This window comes from Drosophila rhopaloa, unplaced genomic scaffold (assembly GCF_018152115.1).
Source record: "Drosophila rhopaloa isolate 14029-0021.01 unplaced genomic scaffold, ASM1815211v1 contig_3, whole genome shotgun sequence".
Lineage (NCBI taxonomy): Eukaryota > Metazoa > Arthropoda > Insecta > Diptera > Drosophilidae > Drosophila > Drosophila rhopaloa.
The window spans coordinates 8,251,123-8,268,383 of record NW_025335123.1 but is presented as its reverse complement, the minus strand read 5'-3'; the positions used below and the strand labels follow the sequence as shown (position 1 = coordinate 8,268,383).

Genomic DNA, 17,261 nt, shown 5'->3' with positions numbered 1-17,261 from the left:
GTCGAATTTCTGGAAACAAGCTTTCTCTTCAAAACACAAGATTACAGAAATGTAATACATTTCGAATTGGGAATTCGAGTTTCTAACAAAAAAATAAAAAAAAATAAAACACGCACAATATAGTATATATTATTTTATAATAAACATATATAAAATAAAAATTATTAAACAAAATAAGCTATATTACTTAATCATACCTAATTCTTATTAACTGTCTAGCTCAGTTACACTTTAGTTGAGTTTCGCCCCGAAGATTGATGGCTTCGACTAACAGAAGAATTAGCATTTAGGCAGATAAAGAGGGCTATCCCAAAAGGTGAAATACCCCCATTAATACCGCCTGGAATGCCCAGACATGCGTCCAAACTACCAGGGACTTAACCCCATTTAACACCCCCGTTTCCCGTGTTTCCTCGTCCGCCGAAGGACTGTTATCACCTTTCAATAATAAAATGCACATGACCAATTGGTGGCAAACCGTCGAGGAGTCAGAGTCAAGTTGGCCCAAACGAGGGCTAGAGAAATGACTTCAATTAACCATTCGACTGACCAGTGACTAACCAAAAAATGGTTAGTTTAAGGGGTGGTGGATATGAAAATTCCCCGTGGCAGGACACGCACATCGTATCGCAGGGGTTGAAGGGTTGACAGGTCCTGGAAATGAACCTAAATGTGTAGTATTGTGTGGTTTGCATTGTTGTTCGTTTGATGATCGTGGCGCCACCTAGCGGGCAGGTAGGGGACTAGTGCGGCGGGTTTTTCGTAACACCCTAGAACCTCTTTTCTGTTTTTTTTTTTTTTTTGCACCGGGCAGCCGACGGCTTATCGATTCGCATAAATTAATTTTCATTTAAAACGAATACGAATAAAGTCAACGGCATTGTGGCACTTTTTTCTTCGTTGGTTGTATTTTTTCGGATCAGAGACGCCGTTTTTGATGGGGGTGTCTTCTTTGGTGCCTTTGCTAATTGTAGTTTTAGCAGAATTAATATCAAAGGTCAAAGGTAGATTACCAATTACTCCTCCATTGCTGCCCCCTTTTCGGGAAACTTCTTTACACCGCCTCTGTTTGCGATACTAGTTGGGTATAAATATATATAAATATATACGAATATATCGCAAATATATTTACATTTTGTGTGTATATTTACTCCGGCTGTATTGTGTTTGCATATAGGGCCAATAGATGACGAAAGTCGATGTGGCCAACTCACACACATTGCATGTGAGAACCCATTCGTTAGCTTTTGTTCAAGAAGTCCGAAATTTGGTGGCGACAAAGCACAGTGGGGTGATTTCGGAATTGTTTTAAAACAAACAATCTGCTATTGGAGAAACTACTGTTCAAGAAACTGTATTAGTAGAAGATAATCAGTAAAATTATACTCAATCTTGATCTAGGTATTGTATTCCTTATATCTTAAACGATCGATGACTATTAGTTTGATTATTATGTTTAAGAGTAAGATTTTATTTAAGAGGCTTGTTTATTATGATAATACATTTTCAATATCTATTTCTATCAATACCTATATCTATCGTATATTTTAATAATTATAATATATATAATAATTATGATGTATCAATTATATTGAAATAATGTTTAAGTTTCTCCCTTTAAAAACATGCAAATTATAGTTATAATTATGTGAACATGGAGTATATATTCTGGATATAAACAGGATTTCCAGGACTGCAGGGACCAAAATGTGCCCACTTCCGAACATGTGAAGCGCATACAATTCATATGCAAAGCAACTTGAACACACACAAAATATATATATATGTACTCCCAAATATATAGGTATAAACTTGACTAAAAGGACTCGAGGGAGATATTAATCTACTTTTTTTCCCCCGTTGAGGGAAAAGGGGCAAAGAGTGAGAGCCAAAAGCCAAGCGTTTCATTCGTTTCATTTCGCCTCGTTCATTATTATTACCAACTATTCGCGGTTGTTGCTGCCGGTGGCTTTAACCTGATACCCGAAACCGAAAACTGAACGGAACCCGGTAACAAGTACACACACATATCCCCGTTTTCACGGCTTTTCAGCTGCCTTTCATTTCCCATGTTGGGCGCCTCACTTTTGCTCCATTTTGGCCATCGCTCTTAACTTTTATTGTTAACATGCAATTCATTTATTAATAACACTGGTATTCGTACGTCAGTGCATGTGTTGTGTTGGCTGCAGTAATCCTCACTCTTTTCCATATTTTTCTTTCCTTTTCATTTCATATATTTCCCTTTTTTTTGGCAGGGTCAGCCTTTGACTTTTGTACTAAGGTCGAATGAAATGGATTATTGATTGTATTTAAAATACATGTTTTTCAAAATAGCTGTGGTTAAAGAGCCCCCGAGTTTTCATTACCAAATGATTTTACGACACACTTAGGCAGCTTAATAATCGGTTTTCTTTTCTTTCACCAAAGAAATTTTCCCACAGAATTTCTGGACACCACCATTCCCGAGAATTCCCGTAACAATCAAATGGTAAAAAAAACAAGAAACCACAAAAAATGTAATCGCCATATTGTGCGCCATATTAAAGCTTTGACTTCAGCTATCTATCTCGCTCTATCGCGCCTCTACCCGTCTTACTTGCTCTTTTTGGATCTTGTTTTTATTTTGAATGTGTGTGAACTAAAATCATATTTTGTAATAAACTTGTACACAGGTTTAATTAACTTCACACGTTATATATGCAATGTCTCGGCCGAAATTCCCCATTCCGATCTTCTTTACTTTTTTTTTTGGAACGGTGCTTTCCTGCCATCTCACTTGCACACAGAAAGAGACAGAAGCCAAGAGGGAGAGAGAGGGAATCATCATATTTTAACGAGTTTAATTTGAAAAACCTTTAAAAGGTAATTAACGTATATTTTTGGCAGTTTTATGACAATTTTTGTTGCTTATGCTGTGTTGCCTAAGTAAGACACTCACACACAAAAGACAAAAAGTTATAACCAGATACGAGATCCATATTTGTTTTACTTGGGAGGTTTGTGTTTTGTTGCCTTGTTTTTTTTTTTTTGGTAGCTGTTGGCCAAGTGCGGAGAGTGTTTAAAAAATTACTTAATTGCTGTCATAAACTGGTGACTTTTTTCCACTCTTATTTGCTTTATTGTCATGACTCGGCCGCGCACAGTGACGGCCAAAAGTTAACTGACCACGAGACCAAAAGCCTCTGCGTATTGCAACCGCGGCGACTTTTGGGCCAGACTGTACTTTTGTCTGGCAGTCCGAAAAAACAGCAATCACAATAACAATAATAATAATAGTCGCCGGGCAAACTGGTTGTTAATAATAATATTTTATTGTTATTGCATTACCTGCTAAATGATTAATTCGAAAATGTTGCCACAGTTTTTAGTCCGAACAAAAAAAGATTCGAAACAAAGGTATTGTATGTGATTTCGTTTTCGGAAAAAATCGTTTTAGAGGGGTTGGTGGCGAAATAGTGTGCTTTGTGTAATATATAGTTTTTGCTTGCAAATATTAAAGTTATAAAAAAATAATTCAAATTTATTTGCTCACCTTCACATAAATCAAATTAATTCAGAAGGATCACAATAGGTTCAATGCCTATTGTCAGTAAAACATCAACAGTATTGTGCCTCTATTTCCCAAAAATGACATATTTAATAATACTTTACTCCACTTCCTTCAATTTAATTGAGTTACTGGATTATTTAAGTAGCTGCTACTGAAGCTGAAATGCGGGATTTGGGTTTGTCAGTTTCGATTGCATCATAAATCCAAATTCAAATAAAGTCCGAAATTCACATTCACTTACTCATCGTGTGCCCACTTAATTGATATCTTTGTGTACATGTATTTATGCCTGGCGATCTCGTAGCTCTTAGTAGTCAATTCAGATTCGGATTCACAATCAGATTCAGATTCAGATTTCGTTTCAGATTCAGATTCGGTTTCTGTTTTTGTATTTGTTTTTGTTTCTGTGTGTGCTTTTATTTCTCTTGTTTCTGCGATGTCTCATTATTTTGTTGCCTTCGTTTGGGGCTTTAATCAGGAAGTTTTTAATTGCGTCGTACGTTTTAACTGGCAGCTAACCATAACCATATCAACCCCCCCCACACTCCCCCTCGTTATTTACCCACCGCCCCTGCCACGCCCCTTTTGGGCAATCATCGTGTGGCGTCATTTAATTGAATTATTTCGAGCAACAACAATAATACTGATGATAAGAATAAGAGAAAAACGTCGTCGAGAAATCAAAAAGATTGCTGTGCTTGATTTTCGTGAATTTATATTTCAGTTCCTTATTTTTCTTTTTTGCCAGTTTTCCTTTGGATGTATATAATTAATTTTTAATTTGACTCGCAAAAATTGGGTAATAAAAATTGTAAATTGTAGCAAAAACAGGGGAGTGGTCAAAAGGGGTCTCCAGACTTCAATCATTAGTTGCTCGAAGGGGGAGCGTTGGCAATTGTTCTCCAGTTTTATTGAGCTGAACTCCCTTTTTAAAGGCAGTTACACGGAAAGAAAATGTTAAGGCCGAAAAGAATATGTGGTCAAGCGTTATATTTAGAAAATCCACATTATAAAAACAAGGTAACTATATAAATATTATTCTGTATTTTAAGTAATTATAACTAAATTCATTCAAAATACAAAAATATTTATATTGATATATTAAACTTCTAAAAAAAAATGTATTAAATTGCTTATTATTTATTATTATTTTTTAGGAGATAATTATATCGAAATTGATCTAAACTGTAAATTTATTTGGTAACAAGTCAATAAATTTGTATCTTATGGACTTATTTTTTTGTGTACAGCATTTCTTAGGCGGTTTCCCTCTACGCTGTTCAATGTTTAATTTTAATTTTTTTGCCTTTCGATTTCTGCTCTCAGTCGCTGCTTTTGCATTATTAAAAATGTAAACAGTGTTTCTTAAGCAAGACTAACAATCTGCCGCCGTTCGCCCTTGGCCCCCTTTAACCCCCCGAAATTTCCTTAACCCCTCCGCGGCCACCAGCTGCCGTTGACCAGCAGGCAAAAAAAAAAGAGAATGAAAAAAAGTTATTATAATTTCCTCTTTTTTTGCCTTTAACCGTTTGCCTATATATATATATGTATATATACCCCCGGTTTTCACTGTTTAAAATTTTTTCTCGTTCTCCCAGTAATCGCCTTCGATATTCCTTGACTTCGACTTTAGGTTTTGGACTTTTGACTTCGTCTTCGACGGAAACGGAAACGTAGCCAAAATGCGACGCCCTGCAGTCGCCCACCCTCCAATCCCCCCCTCCCGCCATAACCCTTGTTGTTATTTTTCTGGTGTAACAATAAAATTTCCCTCCCCCTTTTCCTATAATTTTTTTTTCCTCCTTGTGGGTTGTATCCTTTCCCAAAGAAAGAAGGAAAAAAAGCGGAGAAAAGTAAATGAAAAGGAATCAAAGGCTGCAATATGCCGCCCAGCAATGTTGACGCCGTCTTAACCCTCTACCGCCCCCAAACCCCAGCGACACCGTCTGTTGCTGTAGTTAAAAAAAAAAAAAGAAAAGAAAAGAAAAGAAAGAAAGAAAGCCACAACCGACACCGGCAAGCAATTGTTGTGCTGTGTTTGGGTTATTTCTCCTCTTTTTTTTGGCTTGGTTTTACTTTTTTTCTTCTCTTGTTATTTTCATAAACTTTCAATAATTTTTTACTTTTGCCCATTGGCTGGAGTGCGCTGTAATCGAAAGAGTGGGGCTTATTGAATTGAAAAAGGATATGGGGATAGCCTTCTTAACATTTCCATGTAAGCCTTATGAAAAGTCAAGATTTATACACTGTTTGATTGATTGATAGTTATATTTATATATATAATTGTTTAAATATTATCTGCTAATAATCCTGTAAATATTTTTCTTAAAGAGCATATTTTTGTAGGTCATCCTTCAAGTCGCTTAAACCTAACCTTTCGACTCAACTTCCCGCTGAAGATTTTGTTACCCAAGTTGAAATTTCTTTGCTTTTTTTCCGACTCCTTATTAATTTTGGTGCAATTTTTCGCCCCTTTCGCTGGCGGCCCCCTGGAAATCCTTTCACCACGCCCCCGCCCTAGACTTTCCTTGTTTATCCTTGTTGTTTTCGGTGGGTGGCCGCCGGCTGCTTATCGTAATTCATTTGGCATTCTTGTTACCCATTCCATTCCATTTGCCTAGCGATTCCTGGCAAGGCGGTCCAACATTTATTTCTATATTGAATCCTTTTTTAAAGACTTTCCACAGACTTTTCGCCCACCTCTGAAAAATCACCACCCTCCCCCCAACCATTATTTTTTTGTTGCGTGCGACGGATCGCGTTTTATACCATTTCCATCTATCTTTCGCTTAAATTGTCAGTTAAGCGACTTTCGAAACACAATGCCGCGACAAAAGCAAAACTTTACACGCACGAAGACCGGGGATTGGAATGATACTCGGATACTTGGATACTTGGATACTTGGGCACTCGGCGAACTGGGATTGAATTGGCTGGGATTGGACGGATCGGCTGGGTTCCCATCGTGGCTTATAATTTGCGATGGGAAAGGGAAACCCACGGAGAAGGTGTACCTGTATGTGTGTCTGTATCTGTATCCCATGGATGCGTGTGTTTCCCCCTTTTTTTTCCCACCACTTATGGGGTTCTTGGTTCTATCAATGTGTCTAGTCGATATTTAAATAATGTTTGTTTTTAATAAGCAGTCTGAATACATTTTTTAGAACATTTAGCAAAAACAATAGCAGTTTGTAATTTTCCTGGACAGAATATATAATTATTTTTGCAATTTAAATGCTATGAGATTAATCCAATTAAATGATTGTAAATGAGAGAGAAATGGCATTGCAAAAAAGTGATCTAAAACCCGTACGTTTAAGATCATAACTTTTCTCACAGAAATCAGATTTTGAGGTGGTATACCTCTAAAGACTTGTGATTTAATTCCCTAAAAATCTGCATTCAAAAATTTGTTTTTAATTTTTGGTCGATTTTTTGTCTTTTTTTATGATGTTACCCCTTCGGAAATTTTTGCAGAAAAGTGACCTAAAAACGATTTTGAAGTGGTTTACCTTTAAAAACTTGTAGTTTGATTCCCAAAAAATCTGTATTAAAACTTGCAATTTTTTTTTTTTTCGATTTTTTAAATTTTTAAAAAATGGCTTTGTAGAAAACTGACCTAAAACCTGCACTTTTAAGGTCATAACTTTTTCCACGGTTCCATCCGGTTTCGAAGACCGGTGGTTTATTTCCTTAAAAATTTGGTAGTGCCTGTAAAGAAGGGTATTTTTTATCAATGATAAATCTAACTGAAGAGTGGTAAGCTTATATCCTTGTGTTTCTTCGCTTATTATATTATATATAAATTGTATTTTGTAGTATCTGAACATTTTCCGGGCATAACTTGACATATGTTCCCAACTGCGATAAGCTTTTCGATCCCCACTCCCTTTTCGGTTTGGGTTCACCCCACGGAAGTTGACATTAGCCCCGGCGATGATGCCCAGGGAGAAAAGAAAGAAAAACGAAAGAAAAGTAAAGACAAACACGGAGAGTGGCGAGATGAAAGGTCTACACATGGAAATTAAAAAATAAATAAAACGAAATGAAATGAAATGAAATAGAGTGGGGAGAGATAGGAAAGACATTCACCCAGACACTCAAGACCCAACATCCACCTTTTAATTGTGGTAAAAATGGAGTAATGACGGAGTTCGTCTTTCGGAAGTTGGCATTTTGACTTAGTATTATGTACTATTATTGTTATTATTTTAGTTACCCGGAGCGGCCTTAGACAAACAGAAAGTCCGCATTGCATGCCGCTGACATTTTCAGTGGCTGGCTCTCTGGGTTTTACTTCCCCCCCTCTGAATACATACTTTTTTTATTCGGTGGCTCTTGAGAGGCTGACTTGGTTGGTGGGGTCACCACTCCATCTACGCAACCACATCCGGCCCTCGTCTTCTGGTGGAAGTGAGCTGGCTCTTGGGTCTCCAGCTCGAGTTGTAGTTGGAGTTGGAGTTTTGGCTCCCACACACGTGAGCTTTCTGCTACTGGAAGACGGGGGAAAGTTCACTGGGTCAGCCCGAAATCGGCTAGGAGGTGGGCTAGTTATCACTTGAAGATATTAACCAGAACATTGCTTTCGGTCGGTCATTCACTTGGCACTTTCTAAAAGGAGTCGTCGACTGTGGGAAATGTGTGAACTTCGGTGGGAAATATTACGAAATATTTTGTAGGATAGCTTCTATTCACCAACAAAGGTATATCCTAATTCATCCAGATTAACAGAGAGCTATGATCTAAGAGAAAGTTTTAAATCACACTTTTGCAAGCCATCAAAAGCTTCAAAATATTTATTATTAAACAGAATTCAAACAAATGATCGGTTTCTTGACTTAAATATATCAATGGTATTTGTACGTTTTAATTGACTAAATTGAAATCAAATCTTAGAATTTCCTATCCAACTAATTCTCCAAATGGATAGCGTAAAATTTCGTTTCTTTATTTACCAATATTTTGTATATTTCCTGCATTTCTTGCTGTTGCCAATTTGTTGTTTATTAAAATTCGCATGTCGTCGAATTTGACATACGCCTGTCAGACCCTGGAAATTACATTTATTTTTTTCTCTCTGCGATTCGTATTTTTTTTCAATCCTCGGAAAGAAGGAAACGTGGTTCGGTTTATTTTTTTTTTCTTTATTTTGGTATAAGAATAGATTTTTTTTTGAGGGTCGTCTGGGGCTTTGCAATCGGGAGTTGGAAGTTGCGAGTTGGGGGAGTGCAGGGTACTGGCAAGTCCATCAATCATCAGTCACACAGAGCTGCGCACTCAACGTAACATTCAAATCAATCAAAATGCGACTGCGACTTCTAACTGTTATGTTTATATTTTCCTATTTCATTTCTTCTTTTTTTTTGTGTTTTTGTGGGGTAAATTCGAGCCCTGAGTTGTATGCAAAACGCAAATCTAATTTTTCATCGAATGTGTATATGTGGCAAATAGTTCATGCAAGAAAATTTCCCGTCGCTTCCTTCGTCGCTGATGAAGTTGTTCGAAATAATGAATAATGTGCCCGATTTCGGGACGAAGTGGGGTGGTAATGCTCATATGGCGTGCTCTAAGCCATGCCGCAAATCCATATGGCAGCATGTTCTGAACTCGGAACTCGGAACTCGGAACTCTGAACTCCCAACCTCCCCAACTGCCATTGGGTTTTTGTTGGATTTCTTTCGGCCCAAGTAGACCTTGGATTCTAATTCCTGCTGCCCTAGACAAGTAAGGAACTTTCGGACTTATTCAATCATTGCCTTTCAAATCCAAAACAGTATTTCGGTAACAAAAAACTTGTGAGATTTTGTAGCTACATTTTTGGTAAAAACAAAAGAAGTAACTGAGTCTTATTTTATTTAGAATTGCTAAAATGTTTCCCATGAAGCAAAAGGACTTGATAATGGGAGGAGTGCGATGCTTTCGCCTGGGTTTATATCATAAAAGCTTGAATAAGATGAAGGGATGTGCCAAGACCTCGGCCACAGTTCTCACCAGCAGTTTGTCCAAGGATCAGCAAACGGAGTTACTTCCCGAGGAGCCTCGCAAACCGGAGGAAATAATGCAGCATTTGGGGCCAAAACGCAACGAACTGGAGCAACGAAAGATCCGAAAAGCTCAATACGAATCGCATCTGAAGAACTTACTCCACCAGAGGCCCATGGATTCCGAGATGGCCATTCAGTGCGTTCCCTTTGTCAAGATGTCCGGTGGTTCAGAGGATCCCGTGAAAAGGAGATACGATAGTCCCGAATCTCTCCTCGAACAAGTCAGCGATCCCATGGAGTTAGCCAAGGAGCTGATTAAGTTGGCCAGAGAATTGCACACTGAGCGGCAGAAGAATGAGATTATAATGCAAAATTTCCTTGATCTGGAGGAATCTGTATTTCTAAAGAATTCTGCATCCAGTTCAGCAACCACTTCCCCCAAAAAGCCAAACGAAAATTCCAAGTGAAAACTTCCTGTTTCAATTGACATTAGTATAATTTTTTATGTGAATATTTGGCCAGGCTAAAATCTTATGTAAAAAACATGGTTTATTTAAATACAGTTTTTATTATATTTTCGATAAAAAGTTATTCAAATTTATTTATTATATATTATGCTGTAAAACGCATTTAATAAATTCAAACCATGATTGTTTGATTTTTCTTAATTAACTATAGTATAAATAGTCTGTCTTAAAATTTATAAATTTCATGTATAAATGGTAATCTATTTGCTTTTAGATCATTATGTACTTTGAATTTAGTTTCTTTGTCTAAGTACAAAAAGCAAGTACCTAAACATGCAATAAAGTGGAATTTATTACATGATGTGTGCATTATTCAAAGGTCACGATCAAGAGGATAATCCAATGATTACGGGATTAATGGACTGGCATTTTCACGACCCTCCTGTGAAGCCCGGCTTTTTCCCCATGTGAAGTTCGGCAACGCTGGGAAAATGGCAGAGATGTCACTTGTCTAAAAATAGCGACATGATCGCGTATAAATTATAATTGAAATTATCCATACACTGGCTGGCTGATAAAAAGCGCTGCCTCGAATCAGAATCAGAATCACAATCTGAATCTGGATCCGAGATATATATGATATATGGCGAGTGGAGGAGGAAAGCCGAACGGAATGAGACGCCGCGGTGCTGTTGATGACTTGATTTCAAATTTGAAATGATATTTTAAGAAACTAATGCCTGGTGGTCGGGTGGTGCGGGGTGGGCGGGTGGGGCAGGGTGGTGCGGTGGTGGCCTGTCTTATCCACCCCCAAGCCCCCCAGCCACCCCCCCCCTCACAAGATCTCCACCCTGCGACACTTCGTGGGCATGTTAAATGTCATTTAATAGTTGACAGTTGCACTTGCTGTTGTTGCTGCTGTTGCTTTTGCTGCAATGATTATTGCAGTTTATTTTTTGTATCTAGCAAAAATTTATGTGTAGGTGGTTTTAAATTTATGTGGTCGTCGTTGTCGTTGTCGACGCCAAAACAAGTCGCGAAAAATTCTTTTGAATTTGGTTCGTTTTTCTTTAATAAAAGTAAATTTTATTGCTTACACTAAAAATGCATTGCACACTGCATGTGCAATAGGCTAATGCTCTCGCGGTTTTCAGAGATACAAATACAGAATGCGAAAAAGATACAGATACAAATACGTATGCTGCTGATGCAGATCATTTGCTTATTGAAGACATCCTGTGACTCGCATCCGCTTTTTTTCAGCTTTGGCGCCCCAAAAAATAAAAAAAACAACACAACAAACAATTAAATAAATCTAAAAAACATTTTTATTGTTTGGCGTCATTGGTGTGGAATTTTTGTTCGAATAGCGCATACTTAGCCAAAGGTTTTGGATAGTATCTGTTAAATTAAGAACAAAACTTAGCTTAAGTGTTTTTGCCAATGAAATTTTTTATTTTTAATTTAAGCTTGTGTAATGTTTTTTAAATAGTAATGGTTAATTGATATTGTCAATTTTCCAAGTTAATAGTTTTTCTTTGATATATTACGTTTAGTTGATAAAATTTAAAGTTTTTTAAAAACTTTTTCTCCTTAAATCTTATTTAAGTATTAAAGAGTTTTGTTGGCGCAAATTTAAGCAAATTTATTCTGACTTTTTTGTGTTTATTCTGCCCTCAAAAACTTTCGACCGCCTAGCAATTACTTTGGGCGAACTTTGATCATGGATTTGATTTTCACGCAGCTTGCCGGCGATCTCTTGGCTCTTTGACCCGACCAAAGGTGGAAAGAAAGTTTCTGTTTATTTTGGCAAATCATAAAAAATGGCGATGGTCATGGATCACAGCCCAAAAAACAAGAAAAAGCCAAGAAGACGAAGAAGTCAAAATATATACAGCGTACAGTCGCGGATAAGCCGAAAATCAGTCAGATATTCAGTCGGTTTGCTGGTTTGCCAGTTAGTCAGTTAGTCAGTTTGTCAGTTAGTCAGTCAGTCAGTCAGTCAGTCTATCAGTCGGTCAGCCAAGCGTCTCCGAGTTCAAGTTGTCTTATCGGTGGCTGCTCAAATTCCACCTGCTCTTTTTTCGACTATGCGCCATTTTTGAATTTAGTTTTCTGGACGAATGCCTCTAATATGAGTTAACACAAAAAAAAAAAGAAATACAAAAAATTATAAACCAAAAAAAGAACATAGAAAATGGAAAAGAAATGAAAACATTTTTCAAATTTTATGCTCATTGTTAGTTATGTATTTTTTATTTTGGGGTTTTTGTTTTTGGCTAATTAGCGTAGCCCCTGGGAAATGGATATGGAAATGGAAATGCCTCGGCCTCCGCCCGCAGCTCTCAACAGTCGAGTTCCCCCCGAATGTATTCGTGGTAGTACGGCACACATAATCCCACATTCACATCCATATCCATATCCAGGTTATAGTCGCTTTTTATACCCTTGCAGAGGGTATTATAATTTTGGTCAAAAGTGTGCAACGCAGTGAAGGAGACATCTCCGACCCTATAAAGTATATATATTCTTGATCAGGATCACCTCCTGAGTTGATATAGCCATGTCCGTCTGTCCGTCTGTCCGTCTGTCCGTTCTGTCCGTCTGTCCGTCTGGTCCGTCTGTCTAAGTCCGTCTGTCTGTTTCTACGCGAACTAGTCTTTGAGTTTTAAAGATATCGAATTGAAACTTTGCACAACACCCTTCTTTCCTTAAATGCACGCAGTATATAAGTCGGAACGGCCGGGATCGGCCGACTATATCCTATAGCTGCCATATAACTGAACGATCGGAAATGCCATAACTTTGGTGTTTGTAAAGGTTAGGAAGTTGGGATTTTCTATGGGTTTTGTATTTGGCTAATCAATCCGACATGCCGAATTTCATAAGGATCGGCCGACTATATCCTATAGCTTCCATATAACTGATTGATCGGAAATGCCATAACTTTGGTGTTTGTAAAGTTAGGAAGTCGGCATTTTCTAATGGGTGTTATATTTGGGCCAGCCAATCCGACCTACCAAATTTCATAAGGATCGGCCGATTATATCCTATAGCTGACATATAACTGAACGATTGGAAATGTCATAACTTTGGTGTTTTTAAAGTTAGGAAGTTGGGATTTTTTATGAGTATTAAGAATGCATCATATGAATAATTTTGGAGAATATAATTTACAGAGTATTCTGCAAGGGTATATCAACTTCGGCTCCGCCCGAAGTTAGCTTTCCTTTCTTGTTTTGCATAAATTAAATATTTTTCGGTCGGGCCATTTGCCGGTGGGTGGCTTTCTGGCCCAGTTGACTGGGCATTCGAAGGTGAGCCGAGAGCATTTCGGGAATCTCAAGAGTTTGTAGGGGAATGCCCACGGCAAATAGTGGAGGAAAGTCAAACAAATGGGGTGTGGGTTTTTGAGTGAGAGGTTCGGGGTTCGGGGTTCGAGGGAGTTCTGGTCTTAATTCAGGAGATACGTAATGGTGGGGTAATTATTCTAAAGCCATTGATGGACAGTAAAGGCAAGGAGATAGAGTTTTGGAGCTGAGAAAAACATAAATTATTGAAACGATGATTAAGCATTGTAGGACTAAAATAAGTTCAGTAATTAACTGCGAGCTCAGTTTGAATGTTTCTTTCTGACCGATTTTCGTATTTGTCATAAAGGTTTCACCATTATTCTTTTTTTAAATTGGTGTACAAAAAATGGTTCAGCTGTGAATGTCAATTAATTGGAAATTTTATAACGGATTCAACGAGTAATGACATTCTAACATTTAACCTTAATTTCCCAGTATTTTCCTCAAAAAACTGAAACTGGCGTTTGAATTTTGGACATAAGAAAACTTTTTTAATGGTTTTTCGTTCAAAATACGACGCACAGCCAAGAGAATGACTGTTTTGTGCAGCTGGGGACCTAAACTATCAATTTTAGGTGGATTTGGAAAACATTTTTTTTTGACCGATTTTCGCTTTTTTGATAAGACTTGATTTTTTTGCAAATTTGGGCCAAAATAACATTTTTGACCTGAGTATACCATTCCATTGGAAACTTTGTAACGAATTCAACGATGTATGACATTCCAAGATCTAACCATTATTTCCAAGGGTTTTGATTTAAAAACTGAAAAAAACTAGCTGTTTTTTTTCTAGGTTTTGGTCATCAAAAACATAAATTATATTTAAAACACATTTGTTAGGGGTTTTTTGTTGTAGCTTTGCCAAAATAACACGCACAGCCAAAAGAGAGACTGTTTTGTGTAGCTGACAATCTAAACTATTAATTTCAGAAGGATTTGAAAAAAATTTATTTTTTGGCCGATATTTGCATTTTTTATAAGGGGTTAGTTACATCGTGATTTTTTCCTGGAACTGACCAAAATTGAATGCCACTTGACTGGTAATTTTATAACGATGAATGTAAAATATAAGCCTATTTTTGCGATATGTTGCCGATGTTAGCTTCCGTTCTCGTTGAAACTGATAACATGGATAAATTTAAACACCCTACTAAAAGTTGCGTAGCGAACCCGAGAGATCCGAAAGTTATTAAAGCGTAGACCCCGCTTACGATGCGTATATATGTATATATTGTTTTAGTGGGCTTTTGGCGCTTTATTCACACTATAAAAAATTAGCCTCGCCCCTTCGTCGTTGTTATGGTCGCATTTAGCTTATTACTATTATGATTTTGTATTTTTCACGCCGCCATTGTGGCTGCCCATTTGCCGGGTTCAATGACTAATTTATGAAAGTTGGCCTGACTTGACTTTAATTTTGGTTTTCGGTTTTTTTTTGGGGTAGAGATAGGGAGACGACCGGAAATCAGCCAAGTGTTTCGTTTCGCAGGCAAATATATAACAAGGCGGATTCCAGATCACATAGACTTCCATCGAAGTGTGTTCCTTGTTCTTACTTTATTTTGTTAGTTACTGATACGATACAGATTCCCTAAGAACTTTCACCGACCGCATGCATAATAAAACACCGAGGACCTGAGGATTCCGGGAAGAGGATATTCGTGTTTGCCTGTGAAATTTCGCGTTCACTTGTTGTGGTCGCATTTAGGGGCATTGTGTGCTCAATAGGCGATTACCAGACCTGAGGTTAACCGACCTGCCAAACAGGTACTCCGAAATGCCGACAAAGCTGTCGGAGCAGGACCACTGGATCAGCTCCGTTTTTCTAGGATATCCGGGGGGATCGGAATCGGAATCGGTATTGGATCGGATCAGATCCTCACCCCGCACAATCGGTCAGCGATTTAACGCCTCTAATTGAGCCATAATGTCTTTGATATGGCCCCAAAATCGTGGTCGTTAGGCCTTTGGCTCGCTTTTCGTGTGCCGACGCAGCGTTGAGGGTAAATCAATTTTTATGCCGCACTTTGCAGTTAAAGTGGCGACACTCATCTACACAGAAAATAAAACTTTGGCCTTTGGATGATAGTAGAACTAATTGTATTGAAACAAAACACCTGGAATACGAAGTCAATACATTTTATTGCATAATTTTTCAATAGACATTTCCAAAACATTTAAAGGGTATAACGATTATAGATATGGTTAGAAACCATAATATAAAGGTACTTATTTTTCTTTTAATATTAATTAAATCCGCAAACTCGAAATAGATAAACAGATTTCTCTCCGTGCACAGATGCCATCGAAGAGATACAAAGATACTCGCGAGCCTCTCGTTACATTAAATATGCATCAAAAATTGATGATGATGCATTTTTAACGATTCGAGGAGATTTTTATGTCGCCAGAAATGCATTTGACAGAGCATCGAGTCGTCTGATGTATGGGCCCAATACACATGTCCATCATTCCATCAGTCCATCACATTCGACATCTCCATCTCCATTTATTTGGACTTGTTTGTCGCTTGTCTGCGCCTCAATTTGATTTTAATGGCCTTTTGATAAATTCCCCCCTGGGAGCCCTCGAAGTTCATGCTCCTCGAAGATGTGTAAAACCTGGATGTAAGACTATATATATATATGGGTTTGCCCTTGGCCTGGGTAGTACATGTCATCAGCGATGGGCGGCGCCACTTTGCGGCGCTCACACGCTGCGCGTTAGCCTGGACAGTTTGTAATTAATTTCTGTGGCCAAATTGAATTGAATTAAAGCGAAGAGGTGAAGTGCACACGGAGAGCAATGGCAGAAACCATCAGGGCAGGCAATGGGTCTCAGGGCGGGGGAGTCGACCCATTGATACCGTGGCTACCTAAAATGAGCTAAAGATTTAACAGTGATTTTACAATTTTGGCTTAACAAATCCTAAAATAATTAGAAAAATAGAATATGAAGCAAATCAATATTTCATAAATATAGTGTAAGGTATTTTAAATAGTGTACAAGTAAATACATTGATTAGTTTTCCATTATGTAACACTTAAAATGATTTTAATGCTATTAAATGTTTAAAAAGTTACATTCCGCTTAAGATTTTTGAACGGGCAATACTTTAAAAATATAGCCAGAAAAAAGTTTTTATTGAAAATTTGTTATTACAGAAGATGATATAGGTTTGGGATGTTCTAGGCATAAAATCAAATAGAATTATTAATTATTATACTAATTATTATATTAAATATGTAATGTTATAACTAGTGAGTTAGAAACATGTATGTATTATCTAGTCAATATTCTAAGGGATAATTACAATTGTATAAATCTTATTTTTAAGATATTTAATTCAAACTCTTCTGTAGTCCTACATACCCCGATGATGACTAATCCGTTTACATAGCATAATGAAGCCGGGAGTCGAGCGCAAATGAACAACGAACTTTTTGGCCACAGTTGAGTGATTCTTGGGTGTCGTCGTCATCGTCTTTGGTCTTCTGGTCTTGGTCTTCTGGGCTTCCTCGGCGGTTGTCTGCTCATCGTCACCAGCCGGTGACGCCGTCTCTTTTGTGCACCTGTAGCGGTACTCAGTACTCAGAATTCACTACTCACTACTGGGTACTCAGTTCGTACTATATACAACAACCACCGGAGACACCATCGATGGAGTCCAGGCATTCGTGGCCACTGTCACTGTCAAGCGTAATCATAATTTATTGTAATTATTTTGTATTATTTTTTAAAATTGTTTTAATGAGTCCCATAGTCGTTGTCGTCGTCTTCGCTGGTTGGTTGCCTCTTTCTGTGATCGCTTTGGCTTTGGTTTTACTTGATTCCCCAACCACCAACGACAGTCACCTCGATCTGGCCGTAATTACATTATAGATATTTCCATGTTGTGATTACC

General features: G+C 37.7%; 1 protein-coding gene across 1 annotated transcript; it reads left to right on the top strand.

Moving 5' to 3' along the window:
• The first annotated feature begins 9,253 nt into the window (after nt 1-9,253).
• LOC108046398 lies at nt 9,254-10,124 on the top strand. Its single transcript, XM_017126050.1, has 2 exons — nt 9,254-9,348; nt 9,413-10,124. Exon 2 carries the CDS (start codon nt 9,423-9,425, stop codon nt 10,002-10,004), a length of 582 nt encoding a protein of 193 aa, XP_016981539.1. The 5' UTR covers nt 9,254-9,348; nt 9,413-9,422; the 3' UTR covers nt 10,005-10,124.
• The last annotated feature ends 7,137 nt before the right edge of the window (nt 10,125-17,261 follow it).

Coding starts and splice junctions, on each gene's coding strand:
- LOC108046398 (XM_017126050.1), top strand. CDS start 9,423: ATGTTTCCCATGAAGCAAAAGGACTTGATAATGGGAGGAGTGCGATGC.